Source organism: Ursus americanus, chromosome 30 (genome assembly GCF_024610735.1).
Source record: "Ursus americanus isolate L20-20 chromosome 30, mUrsAme1.1.p, whole genome shotgun sequence".
In the NCBI taxonomy this organism is placed as follows: domain Eukaryota; kingdom Metazoa; phylum Chordata; class Mammalia; order Carnivora; family Ursidae; genus Ursus; species Ursus americanus.
Genome location: NC_142156.1, coordinates 10,382,144 through 10,403,570, shown reverse-complemented (window position 1 = coordinate 10,403,570; position 21,427 = coordinate 10,382,144). Strand labels below are relative to the sequence as shown.

General features: G+C 44.7%; 1 protein-coding gene across 3 annotated transcripts in view; it reads left to right on the top strand.

Moving 5' to 3' along the window:
* Positions 1–18,471, top strand: part of TMEM233 (transmembrane protein 233) — a 42,488-nt gene extending 24,017 nt beyond the window's left edge. Inside the window, exons 2-3 of one of the 3 annotated variants that reach the window (XM_045791596.2) lie at positions 8,807–8,943; positions 16,424–18,471. In XM_045791596.2, coding sequence (XP_045647552.2) covers positions 8,807–8,943; positions 16,424–16,430 — 144 coding nt within the window. In that variant the 3' untranslated portion in view covers positions 16,431–18,471. Of the gene's footprint in view, positions 1–8,806; positions 8,948–9,343; positions 10,522–16,423 lie in introns of those variants that run through there. The other 2 variants (XM_087857293.1, XM_087857294.1) reach the window with 2 other exon arrangements.
* Positions 18,472–21,427: the final 2,956 nt, after the last annotated feature.

The window sequence follows — 21,427 nt, the reverse complement described above, 5'->3', positions numbered from 1 at the left end:
ATTTTTCTTGCCTTAATAATGTTCTGCCATCGTCTTGTTTATTAACACATTTACTTATCTTCAGTCTTCACCAGAATGTAAGCTCCATGTGGGTAGTAGGGAGCACTGGCTGGCACATAGTTGGTGCTCAACAAATAATTTTTGGATGGATGGATGGATGGATGGATGGATGGATGGATGGATGGATGGACGGACAGCTGTCCATCTAGGACAATGGTTCTCGACTCTTCTTCTGATCCATAGTCAGATGCGTTATCCATTGCACCCCTGGCCCACACCTTCAACTCTTCTTGAAATAATCTGAGAAGCTTACAAAGAAAAGCACTGATACTGGAATCCCAGCACCAGAGATCTTGATTCGATTGGTCTTGGAGGGGGCTTGGGCATAGGAATTTGCAAAGTCCCTCCAGGTAATTCCAAGGTCGGCTGGGGCTGAGAACCACCAACACAGGGGAATAAAAAAAGTACAACCTGGAAGAGTTGCATCTCAGGCCAGCACCTGGTGGCCACTCCATAGGTGATGCTGTCCCATCTGGTACCATGTGGGATGTGGCAAGAGTTCTGCTCTAAGGGGCACCTGGGTGGCGCAGTCGTTAAGCGTCTGCCTTCGGCTCAGGGCGTGATCCTGGCGTTCTGGGATCGAGCCCCACCTCAGGCTCCTCCGCTGGGAGCCTGCTTCTTCCTCTCCCACTCCCCCTGCTTGTGTTCCCTCTCTCGCTGGCTGTCTCTCTCTCTGTCATATAAATAAATAAAATCTTTAAAAAAAAAAAAAAAAGAGAGTTCTGCTCTAAGACCAGAGGGAAAGGACAAAGTATTTTCCATATTTTTCGGGCTCAGGACAGTGGTATAGCTTTACTATTTGTTGTAAAGTGTCACAAATTTCTAGAACTCTGGGTCCCCTGGTATTTAACTCCAGTTAGTGAAATTTATGGAGTTACATGGAGTCTCTCCTTCTTGGACATGTGCAGGCCAGGAGTTGCCTGAACCTTCTATAGGCAGCCAGGACCAAGCCTCATGACCCAGTCTTGCTGCTCCCTGCTGCAGTTTTGATTTTGGTTGGTTTGTGGGTTTTCTGTTTTTGTTTTTGGGGTTTTTTTTGAGGTTGGGCATAGAAATAGTCACCCTCATTGCCGGTTCCTGACCAACTTCCCTTCTGTGGGTATTTGAGTATCATGTGTCCATTCAGGGAAGGGATGTATAAATAAGCTTGAAATAACTTGTTGCAGTGACCATGACATCATTAGTATTCACTACAGGAGAAAGGAACTTGTCCACATTTCTGTCAGGGTGTGACCTTTGCTGGCTCGAGGCAGCTGACCAAGACCTGGACGCTCTCCTTAGGTTCTGTAATGACTATTATGTTTTGCCATCCTAAGCCCAAGCTTGGAGAAAAGCGAAACGGCACTGCTGGGGACTCCTGAGTGCCTTACAAAATGTGTGATGAGGCCTCATTTGTTCCACATCCTGAAAAAGGTCCATTTGCCTCACAGAGGCAAAGAAAAACTGGAAGCAAACTAAAGGTCCCTCTTTTTAACATACTTTGCATGGTAAACAGAGAAACTTGCTACCCAGCACCTTAAGATAAGTGTAGTTGGGTTGGGAAATTATGAGGTCTGCAGCTCAGAAAGGAACTCCAGGCGACATCCGAGCACCACGTATATGAGTTAGAAGACAATAAACACAGACACGGGGGAAGGATGTAACATGAGAGAATTTCTGTGTGGACACTCCAATCTAGATGAGACAAAATTTCATGGAATTATACACATACCCCCCCAAAAAGAGTATATGTAAAAACTGGTGAAATCTGAATAAGGTCTATGCCTGAGGTAACGGTGTCATACCAATGTCAGCTTCCTAGTTTTGATAAGGTACTATGGTGACATAAGGTATCATTAGGGGAAGCTTGGTGAAGTGTTTGTGAGAACTCCTGGTACCATGTCTATAGTTTACAACTCCTCATGAGCCTCAATCTATGTCAAAATAGAAGTTATAATATGGAAAGAAAACGGACTGGGAGAAACCAGGAGAAAATTTTGCAATATATGTAAAACATTAAGGCGTATTATTTGCTGTGCTATTCAGTATCGTAGCCCCTAGCCATATGTGACTATGGAGTATTTGAAATATGGGTAGTGCCACAGGTTTTAATGATATTATTTTTGGACATGTTGGGTTAAATCAAATATATAGGGGCGCCTGGGTGGCGCAGTCGTTAAGCGTCTGCCTTCAGCTCAGGGCGTGATCCCGGCGTTCTGGGATCGAGCCCCACATCAGGCTCCTTCGCTGGGAGCCTGCTTCTTCCTCTTCCACTCCCCCTGCTTGTGTTCTCTCTCACTGGCTGTCTGTCTCTGTCAAATAGATAAAAATCTTTAAAAAAAATTTTTTTAATTAAAAAAATAAAAAACTAGGTTTAAAAAAATCAAATATATATTATTAATTTCCCCTATATATTTTTACTTTTTTTTATGAGGTTACTGGAAAATTTTAAATTACATTTGTGGCTCCTGTTATATTTCTGTTGCACAGTAGTTATCTATAATACATAAAAAGTTCTCACAAATCAATAAAAAAAGACAAACTGATAGAAAACTGGACAAAGGATAAGTACAAAATTCATCAAGAAGAAACGCAACTGACCAATAAACATTCATCCATATAACAAGTATTTACTGATCTCCTATGTTTCAGGTACTGTATTGGTCACTAGAGAGAATTTTAAATTCACTGTTCTTAGAAAGTTTCTCTAACAGGTGGACATTTGAGCAAAGGTCTGAAGGACATAAAGATAGCTCAATCTCACCACTGACTCAAAGAAATGTCCTTTTGAGATTCTTTGTCACCTGTCAGAATGGCAAAAAACAAAAACAAAAAAACGATTGATAATACACAGTTTTGGCAAGGATGTGGGGGGAAGGGCACTTAAATACTGTTAGTGGCAGTATAAATCTGTCTGGCTTTTCGGCAGGGCAAGCTGACTCTGTCTCTCCAAATGTAACTACATCTACCTTTTGATTCAGCAGTTCCATTCCTATGACCCCATCCCAAGTAGAGGCTCAAACATGTGCAAAAATATATGAATAAGGATGTCTACTGAAGCATATTGTGTAATTGCAACAAACTTTAAATGACTGAAATGTCTACTGGTGAGGTGCAGCCACGTGAGTAACTATCACAGAGCCATTAAAAAGGAGACAACTATGCTCACCACTTTTCTGTAAGTTTGAAGCTATTTACGAACAAAAAGCTACCTAAAAACAATAACAACAAGCACCATGACAATTTAAGATTTTCCCCCAAGGATGCAAGAATTAGGAATTCTATCAATATAACTCGTTATTTTAAGCCATGCCTGGAGGGGGAGAAAAAAAAAACAAGTAAGAGACAGACCTAGAAGGACTAGCCTGAAAAGGCACACACCCTGTAACAGCAGAAAAACACAGGTTGCAGAACAGATACAATATAATACTATTCATATCTTTGGAACAAAGAGAAAACAAACAAAAAACTGAGTGTGTGTGTGTGTGTGTGTGCACGCACGCACATTTTTATGTACAATATTAAAGTTAATTTCACCTATTTATTTTTATTTTTTAATGGGGCGACCAGAAAATTTAAAATCACATACATGCCTCCCATTATATTTCTATTGTACGATGCTGATCTACAATAGATAAAAAGTTCCCACAAATCAATAAGAAAAAGACAAACTAACAGAAAACTGAACAAAGGAAATAAGTATGTCAAGAAGAACTACATTTAACCAATAAACATTTGTGGGGCGCCTGGGTGACTCAGTTGTTAAGCGTCTGCCTTCGGCTCAGGGCATGATCCCAGCATTCTGGGATCGAGCCCCACATCGGGCTCCTCCACTGGAAGCCTGCTTTTTCCCCTCCCACTCCCCCTGCTTGTGTTCCCTCTCTCGCTGGCTGTCTCTCTCTGTCAAATAAATAAATAAAATTAAAAAAAAAACAATAAACATTTGTATACGTGCATACACACTTTACCAAACTAGCTATGTGACTCTGGGCAAATCACTTTAACTTCTCTGTACCTCAATTTTCCCACCAGTAATATGGAAACAATAAAGCATCTACCTCACAGGCTTGTTATGAGGACTACCAAGATAATCCTTGAAAAGCATTTAACAGAGTGCCTGGCACATATAAACGCTCAATAAATGTTACCTGTTATCATTATTAATTTTGTCCAAGAAAGACTCAGAGACCAAAACATTAAGAAAAGGAAAAATTTCACTTGGAAAGAAATGCAAGGAAGTCCACCTTCAAAAGGACCGGCTAGCCAAATCAAAAGCACACCACAAGTATTTAAAGGAAACAAATGCAAAATTGCCAAGGTTACCAAGTTTTATGGTAGTCTGTTCAGGATTTAAAAACTTAGAGCAAAACAGTATCTTTCTCAAAAGATTATAATATTCCCAAAGGAAGTGACCTACATTTGGGCACCAACATTGCACAAGGCAGAGATGAAGCTGTCTTTGCCAAGATTGAGGGGAAATACTCAAGGTTTTAATACTGGAGGGATGTGGGCTCAACAGACTGACTCTGTATTCTTGGTTTATCCCAGGGTGCAAATTGCTGTTTCTTTATCTTGACTGAGATACATGTGCGCTTAGCCATAACGGACACAAGAGAAAGTATCAGTTTTCCTTTCATATTATTTGTGGGGGGAAAAAAATCTAGAAGCAAATGTACCAAACTGTGAACAATGGTTATCTCTGGGAAATAGGATGGGGAGAAAAGCTTACTATTTACTGGATGTTTCTGTAGCATTCGAATGCTTTACGTGTTCACAAATTACATTTGTAATCTGTAAAAGAACTAATAAGATCATATGAATGTTAAATATCTAAGCCATCCCCTGTTTCTTTCTAGTTCTTGCACAGCAGATGGGATAGTTTGCTTTCTAAGCTCTTCAGAAAAAGATTTATAAACCATGCGTTTTCTCTACAACCCATTTCCACCACTTCAGTTTGTAGCATCTGCCAGGAGATCCTTAGCATGCAATTCCAATTGGGAATGGAAAAGAGTGACAGCCCAGGAATGCCGGAGGGGAGCATTAATTCCTTCTCGCTTCTTTGTTAGATCTCCACCCCAAACCCGGAGATTCCCCAACCAATGAAGTTCTTCAGAGTGAAATCGGGGTGTTCTGAAGTCTCCCACACTCATCTCTCCAGATCCTTACATTAACCCAGCAGAGTTGCCCCTGGGCAGCCCCTTCGCCAAGGACCAGTGGAGGAAACGGAGTCACAAGAGAACTCATAGTGGCAGGGGGAGAGTGCACAGTGGATACTGAAAGAGGCTTTCATCTGGTTTTCAAGCCAACCATGGCCTCATTCCTAGACGACTCAGCATCTCCCTTAGGAGCCCCAGCGAGAGGGTGGTTTGCAGAGAGAAGGGTCACATACAAGATGCCAGACAGGCAGCAAGTGATGAAGGTTGAGCAAGACTCACTCATGGTTTGCACCCAAATCCCCCTCGGCCAGGGCACCGGTAGGGCTCTGCTGACCTGTAGCAAAAGAGTCACTCAAGAAACCCCCATCTCACCTGTGCTCATGGGCACAGAGGTGTACCCCTCATCATGGCACAGACTTGTTGATATTCCCACTGGAGAACATGAAATTCTTTTTTCATCCAAACAGCCAGGAGTGGACAGTACTTGGGGACGGGAGGGGTCTCGTTATTTTCCCTGGTTACAGCAACATGAGCGCATTGCCATGACGACGCGCATCTCAGAACTGGCTTTTCCAAAGCAGCACACCAGGAGGGTGATCATTTTAGGAGCATCTGGGTCTATATGATTTTAAACTGGATCGTGGAAAATAGAAAAATTAAAAAAGAAATAAACTGGATTGTGAGCTCAGAATTTGGGGGTCTAAGACTCTACGCAGTGACACCAAGGCTTAGAAAGCTTGATGGAGGACCCTTAAAAAGTTAAAAATAGAGCTACCCTATGACCCAGCCACTGTACTACTGGGTATTTACCCCAAAGATACAGAGGTAGTGAAGAGAAGGGCCGTATGCACCCCAATGTTTATGAACATTGTCCACGATAGCTAAATCGTGGAAGGAGCCGAGATGCCCTTCAACAGATGACTGGATTAAGAAGATGTGGTCCATATATACCATGGAATATTACTCAGCCAGCAAAAAGAATGATCACCCAACATTTGCTGCAACATGGACGGGACTGGGGGAGATTATGCTAAGTGAAATAAGTCAAGCAGAGAAAGAAAATTATCATATGGTTTCACTCATTTATGGAACATAAGAAATAGGAAGATCGGTAGGAGAAGGAAGGGAAGAATGAAGGGGGGGTAAACAGAAGGGGGAATGAAGCATGAGAGACTGTGGACTCTGGGAAACAAACTGAGGGATAGGCCGGTGATGGGTAGTAAGGAGGGCACATATTGCATGGAGCACCGGGTGTTATACGCAAATAATGAATCATGGAACACTACATCAAAAACTAAGGATATATTGTATGGTGACTAACATAACATAATAAAAATTATTATAAAAAAAAAAGAAAGCTTGATAACCTGCTCTCATCCTCATAGCAGCTAACACGTGGAACTTGAACTCAGCTCTCTCTGAGCTTAGAACCCGTGCTCTGTTGTGCACTTCCTCGGAATTAATCTTAAGGTGGTGGGCATCCTGACCGGTCAGGGCATTAAAGACAGCTGTCTAAACCAAAGGTTTTCAATGCTAAGAAGCTTAAAAAAAATACCATGACAAAAACCCAAGTGTCCCTCGACGGATGAATGAATAAACAAAATGTGATATTACACAGACAGTGGGATATCATTCAGCCTCAAAAAGGAAGGAGAGTCTCACCCGCGCCACAACTGGGATGAACCTTGAGGACACTGCTAAACAAAACAAGCCAGACACAAAAGGACAAAGAGTGTCTGATTCCACTTATATCAGTACCTAGAGTGGTCCAGTCTGTAAAGACAGAAAATAGAATGGCAGTTGCAAGGGGCTGGAGATGGAAGAATGGGGAGTTAGGGTTTAATGGGAAAAGAGTTTCACTTTGGGACAACAGGTGGTGGGGATGGTTAAACCGCAATGTGACTGCCACTTAATGCCACTGAACTACTCACTTAAAAATAGTAAAAATGGTAAATTTTATGTATATTTTACCACTTTTTTTTTTAAAGACAACTGGTATCTGATCTCCACACCAATTAAATTAGAATCTCTCCAGGACAACTATTTATATTTAAAACAAACAAACAAGCCCTAGCCGGGTGTTTCTAATAAATACTCAGGGTTGAGCACTCCAGAATTCAGGACTCAGAATTCCGGAATTCTTCCTCATGGAAGTTCTGGACGTCACAGCAGGTCCCTGTCTTCCCATTCACAGCAGACGCCTGCACACAAGCCCCCTTCACTGCTGAGGCCCCCGGCTTGTTGCAAAGGTGGCCAGAATCCAAGAGTTAATGGAAGGTTCTGGAAGGGGGAAAGCTCAGTGGTATACTGGGTGTTTCCTTGGCCTGTAATTGTCTGCATGTGCTTCATCCCCCTTAATAGTCCAGGAAGAGGAGCAATTATTACCGACACACTGTGATTTCAGGATCAAGAATAGAGGTTCCCACTGAAATCTAAAATTCACCCACACTGATCAACCTCTGTCCATAACTCATGAATACGTATTTCCAGTCTTCTTTTTGGAGGAGCCTCGGCAGTGGGAATTATGATAAAGAGGGCTTATTATGAGATCGTTCGGCTGCCCTGGCCATCCGCTCAGCAGCAAACACTCTCTAAGCACCCCCACTTGCCCCAAACAAACTCACATCCTGTAGGGAAATAGATCTATTCATTCACCCACTCAGCCGATATGTATTTCTTGGGTTCCTACAATGTATCAGACACTGCTCAAAGTACAAGCAACAGAGGCGATATTTAAAATATTCAACAAATATTCAAATAGCCCACAAAATATTCAATCGGGAAGGATGTTCTGCTAGGCCAAGAGGTAACCCTTAAGTTGCCGGATCATGGGGAAGTCTGCGAGGATTCAGAGGTTGGGGGGGGGGGCCAGGATGGCGGGGATATTGGGGAGGGGTCGCTGCTCTTTAGCAGCCAGTACAGAAACAGTCCAATAGTTTACCAGCTGGGAAAGTCACAGGAGTAAATACCAGTTGTATGACAGCCTGGCTTAGGGATAGAGGGGAGCAGTTCAGCCAAGGTCCCTGACCTCGTGGATCGAACATCTAGTGCAGGAGAGGTGGACTTCTTCTGCAATGGGCCAAGTAGTAAATATTTCAGGCCTTGAGGGCCTCTGATTTAGCTACACAACTCTGTTGTAGCATAAAAGCAGCCACAGATGATAGTAAACAGACGAGTGTGGCTGTGTTCCAAACCAAGTTCATTTATAAAAACAGCAGGCTGGATTTGGCCCATGGGCTAGAGTTTGCAAACCTCATTCTGCTGGATGAGATGTGCACACGCGTTCATTATATCAGTATCTATCAAGCGCCTTCTGCATGACAAATATGACACTGGGCCCCAGTACACCTTACTAAACAAAAGATAAATGGTCCCACGTAGCACTTATACCCTAATGGGAGAGGACAAAGCAATCCTTTTAACGTGCTATGGTAAATACTAAGATGAAGGTAATCGGGAAATCCAGAAGGGGAATGAAGTCAGCCCAGGAGTCCAGGGAAGGCTTCCTGGAGGAGGTGATAACCATGTTGCCTGCTCAGATCAGCCTGAGAAGCACATGTCTTTCCCTGTGGGTTGTCTGTCATCACCAGCTCTTCCTTTGTGTCCCCCAGTCTCTGAACAGCTACAATGATGGAGACATCGAAGGATCCAAGCGGCTCGGGAGGAATGCCAAGTGGGTGGCCATCGCCTCCATCATTATTGGCCTTCTCATCATCGGTATTTCTTGTGCAGTTCACTTCACAAGGAAGTAAGTAGTCTGACCCCTCCCGATGTAGAATGCCTTCTCCTGAACTGAATGCCCGTCGGAATCTATGAGGACACATTAGGTTATGTTCCAGGAGCAAACAATTCCAAATGAAAGAGTTTTCATTTTCATTTCACTGGTGGTACACAAGCCAGGGAGGATCTCTCCTCTACCCAGTCCCTCAGGGTCCAGGCTATGCGAAGCTTTGCTGTCCTCCAGCAGCTCTATCTAGAACAGGGGTCAACAAACTTTTTCTACAAAGGGCCAAACAGTAAATATCGTAGGCCTCTATCACCATCTCATGTGACTACTTAACCTGCCATTTTAGCACAAAAGCAGCCATATACAATATGCAAATGAATGAGTACAGCTGTGTTCAATAAAACATTATTTACAAAAACAGGTATCTGGCCCAAGGGCCATAGTTCTCCAGTCTCTGAGAGAAGAGAGAGGAGGACCAGAGAATCCCACATGGATTTGCACTGCCTCGGCCCTGGAGTGACAAATGTCACTTAGGCTCACAATTTATTAGCTAAAACCAGTCACACAGTTCCACCTCTTTGTAAGACCGTGGGAAATGTGGGGAATCAACGGGATATTAGGATTATTGCTTGCTCGGCCCTACCATCTGATCCGTTAAATGATTTCACGATTTTGACGCAACTAGCCTACCTGTTCTTAGCATAAGAGCAGAAGGGTGACCACATATTTTTGGTATTGCCAACGTGCTCTCATCTCATAAAGAGACGGCTGCTGTTGCTATTTCTCTCCGGATGTGGACAAATTTATCCTGATTCCTCGAGCCCGCTGAGATGGGCTGAATCTGCTGGTATCACTGACACTTCCCATCAGAGGCCTGACAGAGGGCAAGGTCGTGTGATGGACGACCAAGACCCGGACACGACAAGCCCAGATCCATCTCTGTCTCACTGTGTCACTCCTGGCAAGGCAGATAAGGATTCTGGGACGTCTTTCAGCTCTTCTGCCAGAGCGGCACAGTGAGCCATACACCACCTCCCTCAAGCTGAGAAGGTTGGCCCCTCTGGCTTGGTTTCAGGAAAGGCTCCCCTGGTGGATGAGAGAGGAAGGGGACACCCCCGAGCCTGCCAGAGTGGCCAAGCCAAACCTGGCAGTTAAGAGGGTAGTATAAGGTCACAGGAAGTCAACTTCCTATCAGACAAGCCAGACCCAGGAGCAATCAGGACAGCTGGATGGAGGGGCCGATGTATAGACAGCAAGTGTCGCAAAGGGAAAAACAGATGGCTTTGACCAAAGAGAGGAGAAAAGGACACTGGAACTTCAAAGGAAGCTCAAGGTGTCTTGCCTACAAGACAGAATATGGATGATGTTGGCCTATGAAGAAGATGGTCAGAGAACAGATATGAACACCCCCAACTTTATTCTTGGAGGAAGGCTTCACATGCTGGCGTGTGAGCATGGGGCTATGGAGTGTGGGGTTAAAGGTATTATAATGCAGGTTTGGCCCCAGACTTCCTGGGCGCACCTTCTCCCTCTGCCACTTACTGACTGTGAGACTCTCAGCCAAGTGCTAAACCTCAGTTTCGTCTTCTGTAAAATGGGTTATAGTAGCACCCATTGAATAAAGCTATCGGGAAGGTTAGATGACCTGCGTGCGTGTCTGTTCCTTAGTTGGTACACAAAACATGCAAACCATTTACTAACCCTGTTATTACTACTGTTACCAATTATCAACCTGGCTGGGAGAGGACCTCAGAACTTAAGATGCTGCCAAACAGAGTTCAAGGCTTTGTGCTCGTGAGCTAAGTTCAAAGGAAGGTGTTCCAGGGGAACAAGGCCAAGTCTTGGCCTCGCTCCTGGGGACATGTGAAAAGACATACTGCCCAGATCAGTGTTGAACTGGGTTATAATAATAGCAGCTGACACCGACACAGAATTTATCACAGGAGACTATCTAAGCTCTTATGTGAATTAATCCCCACTGAATTACCACAGCAACCCCATGAGGCAGGTTATTATTATGCTCACTTTGCAGACAAGGAAACTGAGACTCGGAGAAGAGAAATAACTTGCCTGATGTCTCCCAGCTAGTTAGCAATAATGGCAGGGTTTAACCTAGGGTCATCTGGCTCTGAAAGCTATGTAAGCTGTGTTCTTCACCACAATGCCACGCTGCCTCTAAGCCAGTAACTAGCATACCCCATAACAAAAACCAGTGGATAGCACTCGCCTTGCGGCTACCTCCAAAACTGATTTATATGGGGGTGGTATGGGGAGGTTTCAACCTAAAAAAAAAAAAAAAAAAAAGTGTGATGAGACAGCACCAACGGTAACAAAAATCAAAACACTGCAGTAGGTACGCAAGGAACATGCATGAATGGAGCAGCCTGGTTGTGGGACTATAGGGAGTGGCGGGGACTGTGGTGTTCGAAGCATCGACGTGGATATGCTTGGGATTGAGGTTTTGTTAGCAGTCATAAATGATACAAGAGGGACTCACCCCCTCCATCCCTTCTTCCTAAGAACCAGTGTTCCACAGTGGTTAGAGCCTGGACTTCAGCTCTCGCTCTACCAGAATTCAAATCCTAGTTCCACCACACAGACCACCCTGGCAAGTTACTAAACTCTCTCAGCCTCATTTTCCCTATCTGTAAAGTGAGGCTAGAATTACTTCCCCACCTGTACGGTCAGGTTCCTTTTAGATACCTTTCCCTCCATGTTATCAAAGAAAAAAAAAACATTTTCCAGAGTTAGAATCCCATGGAGAAACTCAAATTTAAAGGCTTTGTTGTGTGTGTGTGTGTGTGTGTGTGTGTGTCTAAGAGAGAGCAAGAAACTAGCCCTTAGAGAATGAAATCAATTCTATCTTCCGTTAAGACCAATAACAGGCCAATTTCTCAGTAATCCTTTGAAATAAAATTTCCCAGCCCTGCGAGGAATTGAGCCGCAATGTGGCATTACTAAGGCAGAGGTTCCCTAACTTTGAGCTGCATGCGAGTTACCTGGGGAGGTTTAAAAGAAGTTGACATCGGGGCCCCATCTCAAAGGATTCCAAGTCCTTAAATCAGTCCTTAAATCAAGAATCTGCATTTTCCAGCTCCCCGTTCCCACCCAGGGGTTTGGTTACAGATGGTCACCACCATACTCTCTGCCCAACATCCTCCTTCCTAAATCCAAAAGGAAGAACACACTAACAGAAGGAAGCCTTTAACAGAGTGGCCAGTCTTCATTTCCATCAGCAAACTCATCACCCGAAGCGTGTTATGTCTCACTCGTTGCCAAGGAGGGGAGTCAAGTTACCACCAAGGAGCCGGACCTACCCTCATGGAGGCTCTTTTGCAACAATCCTCAAGGCAGTCAGGGTTTCCACGGAGGGGGCCTGGCGAAGACTGACCTTAGAGGAGCCCAAGCCTGGACGAGAGACAAAAAGTCTTGAATAGGTGACTTTTCTGAATTTCATTCGAAAAAGTGTTTGAAGTAAATGCCAGCCTTTTAAAAACTATGAGGTCCTGACTTTAAAAAAAAAAAAAATCCTTTTTCCTTATCGGCAGCACTGTAACTAATCCTGAAGTCCCTGCCTTTAAAAAAAAATTACTCTACAACCTTATCGAGAAAACAGTAACCCATCTCTTCTCCCCCAGATGATGGAAATTCCAGGTGGACAGACTGAGGTCATCAGAGTCTTTACCCAAACTCAGAAAAAGGTCTCACTCATTCTAATTTCACAGATATCTCTGCAAGTCAGGTGGCGGTTGGAGGAAAGAAAGAGTTCTGTGACATTAAATCCACAAGGACTGGGAATCACTGACCCCAAAACATTCAACGGCTTGGGATAGAATGCGGTGCTCTCAGAAGAGAAGTATTCTGGTGCCGACAGAATCAGAAACTTGCAGGCTCTCAAAGCCAGAAAATTCCCTGCTCTCCAGCTGCTAGGGAAAGTGGAGAAATGACTCGCACAGAGGCCCAAACATATAAATATTGCTGCAGTCTGTTTCTTGATCGAATCATTCACATCCCCAGCATAAATCAACCTGTCTGCAGGCTTTTACTTTCAGCTGGTGCCCTGAGGATTGGAGCAAAGCGAGGTTATTCCTACCATGTTTCTCAAAGTCTCAGAGCCACCTGACAGATTGAGCTGCGATGTTTGTAAAAATGCAGATTCCTGGCCTCCAATCAAGACCCCAAGGGGCCCTGAAATATGCATTATCGCAAGCAACTCCCCCCCCCAAAATAGTTCTAGGTGTTCTGAAGTTATGGAACCACTGTTCTAGGGCTTTGCATTTAATGGGGAACGTTCTTGCCTGTATGAACACATGCCACAAAACAGGACTTTTATACATCCTCAGGATGCCCGGTAGAGAAGCTTCAGCTACTGCTGCTTCCCCCCCTACTCCCTAGAAACTTTACACACCTCCCAAGTTTGTTCTTCCCTCTCTCCGCATGATCAAGCTCATGGTCACGTATCTGATGCCTTGCAGAATTCAGTGGGACTTCCTCAGCAGCAAAAACAGTCAACAATGACAAAGCTTGGATGTAAGACCAGTGTTGTCTACCACAAACAGGACAAACGACATTCAGTGCACTTTCATCTTCCTCGGGGGTGAGCTTCTAATGTCAGGGCATCATGTGAACTTTGCGGACAATAAAAATTCATCTTGGACGCATCTAGAGGGGGATGCCCTATTAGAGATTCATACCCTGGATCCTGGTCAGCCCAATAGAGCCAGTGCTCCCACCAGTGTTGGAAGAGATGACGGTCCTTGGCTTGATCACTGGCTGAAATAGTTAGCTGTTTAGGGATCATGGCATATGTTCAACACTGGAACCATGCTCTAAGCTCACACAGAAGGAACAGGAATCACATACCCATCCGTGCTCATAAGCATTGGACATGATGGTGGCCAGAATCTCCAGCTCCATTGAAACAATTGTTTTTTTTTTTCTTTTTGAGAAACATGAATGGTTCATTCACCATAAGGCAAATGCACGTACAATGCAACTCCACTGAACTTACGTCTCTGGACGGCCTTGTAGGCATCTAAATAGCCAGGCACACCCCTCCCATGTATCGAAAATGCTTGTCATTCTTAGCAATAAAAGCCTTCATGCTCCAAAGTTTCCATTAAGGAAGAACGTGACCCCCCTAACTGGATTAAGGATCCCATGACTGTCTCCCATTAGCCGACACAAAGTTAGCAAATATGAACCCCTTATGCACTGGTAAAGCTTATGTCTTACAAACAAACCGGCATGAGTCCTTTGCCGGCCTCAAAATATCCTTCAATTGCATTAGGTTTGGAAGTAAGCGTATGTACCAAGGCGGGCAAGAAGCTGGTCTTTTTGCAAAAACGTAAAAGCAAATCCCTCTTCTTTCCAACGTGATTGGTTGGACTAAAACTTCCTGGGGATTGTTGTGCATCGATGTGCCTTCAGGGAATTCTTGTGATTCCGTGATGGAAACATGGGGAACATTACCTACTTCCAGAAGTCACACCTAAGTCGTCATCAACAATGGAAAGATTCTGGCTTTGAAAAGGATATAAACCGGTGGACTTTGACAAAGAAATCAAAATAACCATGAAAAAAATGTTCAACCTTATCAGTAATGAGAGCAACACAAATTAAAGCAACCATGATATACTTTTTTTTTTTTTTTTGTCTGCCAGACTGCAACAATTAAAAAGATGGATAAAATCAAGGTTGGAAAGAATGTGAAGAATGAGAGACAACACTGTTGGTGGAAGAGTAAATTGGGACAGTCTTTGGGAGGTCAAGTTGGACACATCTATTAAGCTTTAAAATCCATTGGCCCCCACTTAGCAATTCTACTTCCAGGTATCCTCCCTAGATACAGGTGCACAGAAAGGATGTAAAACAGTGGCTCTCTTCCCTAGCTACACATTGGAATCACCTGGGGAGTTTTAAAAAACAACAACAACAACAACAACAACAACAACAATGCCCAGGACCCACCCTGGATCAGTTAAATGAGAATGTCCAGTGATCAGGCCAGGCATTAGAAGGTTTTAGGGCTCTCCAGAGGATTCTAATGCAGCCAGGGTGGAGAACCCAGGATGTGCAGTGATGTTCATTGCAGCTGTTTGAAATAGGGGAAACCATGAAACGACCTAAATGGCCATTGGTGGGAAAATGATTAAATACACAGCAGTTTATTATAGGATGGAATATCACGCTGCAGCTTAAACACAGATAATCTCCCATAATACAGCTTTATAAGGCCCCACATGATCGGGTTCCTGCCTCTCTGTCTCCATCTTCCAGCACACTGCCCCTCACTCCTCCACTTCAGCTACACTGAATTCTCTCTCTTCTTTGAGTAACTCAAGTATGCTCCTGCCACAGGGCCTTTGCACTTGCTGGTCCCTCTACATAGAATTTTCTTCCTCCTAATATCCACGTGGCTCGTTCCCATCTCTCCTTGAGATGCTTGCTCGTATGTTAGCAGAGAGGCTACCCCCGACCCACTTCTCTAAAATAGCACCCACAGCCCCGCCCTTTCCCTTGGTCCCCTTATCCCAACTTCACTTTTCTTCCTAGTACTTATCACTCCCTGAGAAACCAAAAACATAAATTATACATAATTTATATAGTATATTGATATGCAATTGTATGTTGTATATATTAATATACATATAATCATATACACTTTTATGGTCTATCTCCTCCTATTGGGATGAAAACTCCAAAAACATTCTCTTTTCTGTCACTACCTATAGTAACAGAGCATAACACCTCAGAGTGCTCACTTTGAAGCTAAACTGTTGGGGTTTAAATGCAGGTTCTATGTCTAAGTAACTGTGTGCTCTTGGGCATATTTTTTAACCAGTCTGTGCCTTAGTTTTCTCATCCGTAAAATGGGGATGAAACAGTACCTAGCCCACAGGGTATGAAGGTTAAATTGTGTAAAGCACAGTGCCCGACGCGTGGTACTCACCACGCAACTGTGGGACACCTGTCATCACCAGCACCTAGAGCACTGCCTGGCATGTAAGTAGCACTGAATAAATTAATGAATGAATGTTTATATGTCATATATACCTTCTATTATATAAAGATACATACACACCATATATGGATATAGCATTATCCCGTTTATATAAACACACGCAAGACGAATTTCTAAGCACATAGTTATGGATTATGCAGAGAAAAAGGCCTGGAGGATACACACCAAACCCTAACGCTGCTGCTAGCCCTTGAGGAGAATGAGGTCCAGAAATGCTCACAAAGGATTTTGCTGCATCTGTAGCAGTTGTGGGTTTTTTTGGGTTTTTTTTTCGCATGCGCCAAGTGTAAAAGCAAATACATTTCCAGATACAACATTTCTCAAAAGGAAGCCAGTGCTTAGACTCCAAAGTACGCAGATGCGCTGGTCCAGGTCAGTGCCGGACTTCTCCTATGGAGAATGGAAGTCCTTGGGCCAAGAAGCTCAGGCCTGCGCGTGCTCTCTCTCTCTCTCTCACTGTCTGTTTGTCTCACACAGCGCCTGAGCGGCCAGCAGTCCACCGCAAGCACGGAGGACAGACCTCATGGCCTCATACCCCACAGGAGTTTCTGAGGAATGGACCCCTGACTTCAGACTGTGAGATCTCTTCCTCCAGGACTCTCCAGAGGCAGGTCCCTGGCAAATGAACTTAAAAAAAAGAAAAAGAAAAGAAAAGGAAAAAAAGTCCAAAATTAAGGAAAACCAAGCAGCACAGCCAGATCAGCCAGTCATTGATTTAAAAAAAAGAAAAAAAAGAAAGAAAGAAAAGAAAAAGAAAACCTCAAGTCTCACTGCCTGAGTTTAGTGAAAGCCTCTGTGTCCATTCCTCTTCTGCAGAGATGAGCCTCGGGAAATCTCAGTACTTCCAATGCATGGGGAGGGAGGTTCCGGATCTGGCGGGGAGAGGGAGGTCCTAGGAAGAGCAATGGATGCTGGCGTCTGCAAAGTCGAACACGGACATTTGCAGCATGTTTCAAGTTGTCCGAGAGAGTGGCATTGGTGCATTTTTTTTCCTTCTATTTTTACACGTCGGAGCTCAGGTCCTCCTCTGTCAGCTGCTCCCTGGCCACAACCCCCAGAGTTCAATCAGTCCCCAAAGAAATCAAGAAAGGGACCTTCTGGACTTTTGTCCTGACCTCAATCTTCCAATGGTCCCCTCCTTTGCTTGTATCCACCGCTGGTCACCTCACTTCACTTAAAGACTCTGGGAATGTACTTCACGGTCAATTCTAGGTATAGGAGCACCTCCCCCATCCCAGTTTTGGGAATAAACTGGCTGTGTTTTAGGAATGTGCTTTTTTCAAACTCTCTCTCTCTCTTTTTTTTTTTTTTTTAGCAAGTCTTTGATTTTCCTGGATGCTAACCTGGAAATGCCACCCACTGTATTTCTTTTCGGTCAAACGTAACCCCTTTAGGTGTGATCGCACTGGTTTAATGATGCCATTACTCTGCCTGCCAGAATGCGCCAACCCAGGCTTTCACAGAACACAAGGCGTACCGCTGGTGGTACTCAAGATAATTTTTAAGTTGTTTATAGACACAACATTAAGTGATTCCAATCACAAAGTATGCTTCCCCTTTTCTAGTCTCTTCCAATGCTGATTACAGCAGAGAGAAAGCCTCCATTTAGTGCTCATGGGTCCTCAACACCTTTCCGTTACTTTAGCTCTTTTCCCTTCTTCAAAAAGAAAGAGCAGGCCTCAGGTTCAAAGTCGAGGTAGAACTTAATAGCGTAGTCCTGTTTTCGTTGTATTTCTTTTATTAATTACCTTCCATTTACAGCTTTCCCCATAGGGATGTGATCTCTTGTTTCTATTCAAATAAATTTACTTAATAATTGGACTCAAAGAAAATATCAAGGGGTGAACACAACAGGTGATATGTATATATGGCAAACATAACGTCAAGAACTCATATTAGAAACACAGTGATAATGAACTTTCCTAAGCAAGAGAAAAGGCAGCTTATTCTAAGTGAATAAACATGAGGCCGAGAACGCGTCCTGCATCCCAATGCCTTTTTCGCCACTAACTCGCTACGCAAGCTGATTTTAGGCAAGTTTCTTAGCCTCTCTGTGCCTCGAATTTCTTCATCTGGAATATGGACATAAGAACACCTGCCTACATACCTCAGAGCGTTGTTACGAGAATTATTGGCCGTAATAGATGGGAATGCCCCTGGAGGGAGATTCTAAGTGCTAGACAAATACAAAGCATTGTTCTTACATTACTATGAATCTCAGGCTTTTTGTTAAAATCCTGGACCCTAGCAAAACAATCAATAAACGTTGATGGACATCGTTGCCACCTGTCCTTTCACCTGGATGTCTGCCATGAGCCAGCACTTGTCCCAGGAGGAAACAGAATCAGGGCCATGAGTTCTCAGCACGCGGGGATCCTAGCGTCATTCCAGTGTATTGGGTCCTGATTTCTGTTTCAGACATCTTGTTTCTTGTTTGTTTGCATTTGGGTCCCCGATCTTTTACCCGAATCAAATGAGAAGTGTTGCTGAGAGGCAGAATAAAAATGGTTTTAAGTAAGCCTGTTTACCATGGTGTGTAAGTTGTGTTTTCTTGGCATTCCCACCCTTCTAGAGACTCCCAACACCACAGTGGGCTCCTGGATCCCAGCCTAAGCCTGTAGGGAGGAACACAAAGAAGCTGGGGGTAGGGCTAGAGAGGTATCGACTCAGAAATGCCCTCCCAGGAGGCATTGAAAATGTTCCTCCCACTGAAGTCACTAAATGAGATTCCCTGAGACCCAGAAGGGGCCCTGATTTTCGCTGGGCCCTCAGGACCTGGCAGAGAGCCTTCATATTGATAAAGTCTTATTTATCAATATGATGATCTTCTCCAGGGCTTCCTGCAAGGCTGAGATCATCCTTGCTCCACTCCAAAAAGCAGTTAGAAAAAAGACTGACCAAGGGCCTCAGCCAGGGGACACTTTCAGCAGCCAATGACCAAAAAAAAAAAAAAAAAAAAAAAAAAAAAAGCACAAAAACTGGAGTTTACTGGTTCCTCTAACTGAAAATTCCAGAAAAAGCTTCAGCCATGGCTGGATCTTGGTGTTCAGCAGCATTAAGAACTTCTCCATATCTACTTCTCAGCTTCAACTTCCTGAGTTCATTTGGGTTTCATGGTGGTGTGATGGCTACCAGCAGCTTCCAGCTTCTCCCACCGACTTAGCGATGCTGGCGGAAATGAAGTATCTTTCTCCTAATAGCTACGGGGGAGGGAGGGGCAGCTTTGATTCAAAACAATGCAAACTGATTTGCATTTGATTCGGACAGAGAACCCATCCATCAGTCGGGATACCAGCCATTAGTGAACAGGTGTGGCACCCTCACTGGCCAGGTCCGGCTCACGATTCAGCCAGGGGAACTGAGGGTGAGGTCGGCTCCACCCAAACTTTATGGATTGAGGGAGTGGGAAGGATGGTTTCCCGAAGGGAAACCAAAGTGCTTTTACCAGAAGGAGAGACAGGAGCGCAGCGGAAGAAACCACCGCTTTCCGCATCAGGCAAGCTGCTGCTGCACGATGCCTGCTCCGAGCAGGGCAAGACGACTATGGAATCGGTTCAAACCATCTCCCCAGTCTGTTGTCACTCTCACCCACTCCCTCACTTGATCGTTATTTCCAGAGCGCCTCTTCAACCCTGGGCTAGGCTTTGCAGCTTCCAATATGATCGAGAGAGACCCTGGGAAGAGTCCGCAGTGAGGAGCGGACACACAGTCAACAATGAGGAGAAAACGTGAGAATGCTAAGACAGGCATGCGCGCTGTTCTCAGTCACTTTGCAGGAGGTGCCGGGGCTGCACCTAAGGGGCGGGGCGCGGGGAGCCTCAGGGAGTAACTGTCCCTGTCCCACTGCTCTGTGCATTGCGAAGGCCGATACGGCTACAGTCCTTGAAGTTGCCCTATCTTTACCCAAGAGTTATGGGCAGAAGCAGATGCAGACATAAATTCGCTGGCCTCAGCTCCTGGATCAGCAAATTATCTTTGGCCTAGGCTAGGACAGCTGCATTCAGCAAAACAGCATTATGCATGTATCTTGATATGTAATCCTAGATCCAGGCTTCTAAATATAAGAGACAGTTTTGGGCCACTGATTACAAAAAAAAAAAAAAAAAAATTCTAAGACAGCATCCACATTCATGGGCTACTACCAATCTGTAAAAACTGCTCGTGAATGTTGGATATTGGAGCCTGGGGACTTACCCTATAAAAACAGGTCCCTGAACCAACACACTTTGAATTCCGGTTTTGACACAGGCAGAAAGAGGCATAAAGGGGCGCCTGGGTGGCTCAGTCGTTAAGCGTCTGCCTTCAGCTCCGAGCGTGATCCCGGCGTTCTGGGATCGAGCCCCACGTCGGGCTCCTCCGCTGGGAGCCTGCTTCTTCCTCTCCCACTCCCCCTGCTTGTGTTCCCTCTCTCGCTGGCTGTCTCTATCTCTGTCAAATAAATAAATAAAATCTTTAAAAAAAAAAAAAAAAAGAAAGAAAGAAAGAGGCATAAAGACTACCCAGGCATCACTCATTATTCCTGGAGAAGCCACGGAAAGAAGGAGAATTCCCTTTCCAATACAGATTTATGTATTACTTGTTCCAACAGAGATTTCTTTATCAGGGGTCAGGAGAGGGAAGTCCAGAGGTGCCTTTGTGTGTTCTCCTGGGATAAGCAGCTGCGCTTCATCTGTGTACCCGGCTGGGCAGCCAAACCTTGGCTGGGCAGCCAGGTCAAACCTGGGACAGTCACCACTTTCGTCCCTCTTCCGGTCTCAGTGCCCCCTGCCCATTTCGCCGTCACACGCTGGTTCATGGAGGTGCCCTGCCATTTTAATTTTCCGAAGCTGTCTGCTCCTGGCACTGCCACCGAGTGTCGATTCCTCCGGGTGACACGGAATCCCACGTATGAGGACGGGGTGTACCGCAGAGTGAATATACTGAGAGGAACTCGGGAGAGGCCAAATCCTGCCTGATGACCAACATGACGGAGGGCCTAGCACAAATCACAACACCTAGTAGCGAAGGTAAATATTTCTAAGCCACTCCCAAAGTTCACCCAAACAATTACAGTAGCCTTCTTACAGGTCTCGCGTGTGCATTCGTTGTGGATTGGCACTATAACAAATACCACAAACTTCGTGACTTGAAAACAACCCACATTTATTGCTCCACACTTTTGGAGGTCAAAAGTCTGAATCAGGTCTCACTGGGCCAAAACCAAGATGCCGGCAAAGCTGCAATCCTTCCCACGGCTTCTCGGGGAGAATCCGCTTCCTTGCCTCTTCCACCTTGCAGACGGTGCGGGCGTTCCTTGGGTCCCGGCCTCCTTCCATCTTCAAAGTGAGCAATGGCCCCTGGATTCTTTCTCACTTGGCATCTTTCTGGTTCTGACCTCTCAGCCTTCCTCTCTGTGTAAAGACCCTTGTGGTTGCACAGGGCCCACCCGAGTCATCCAGGCTAATCTCCTCATTTTAAAAGCAGCAGATTAGTACGTTTAAT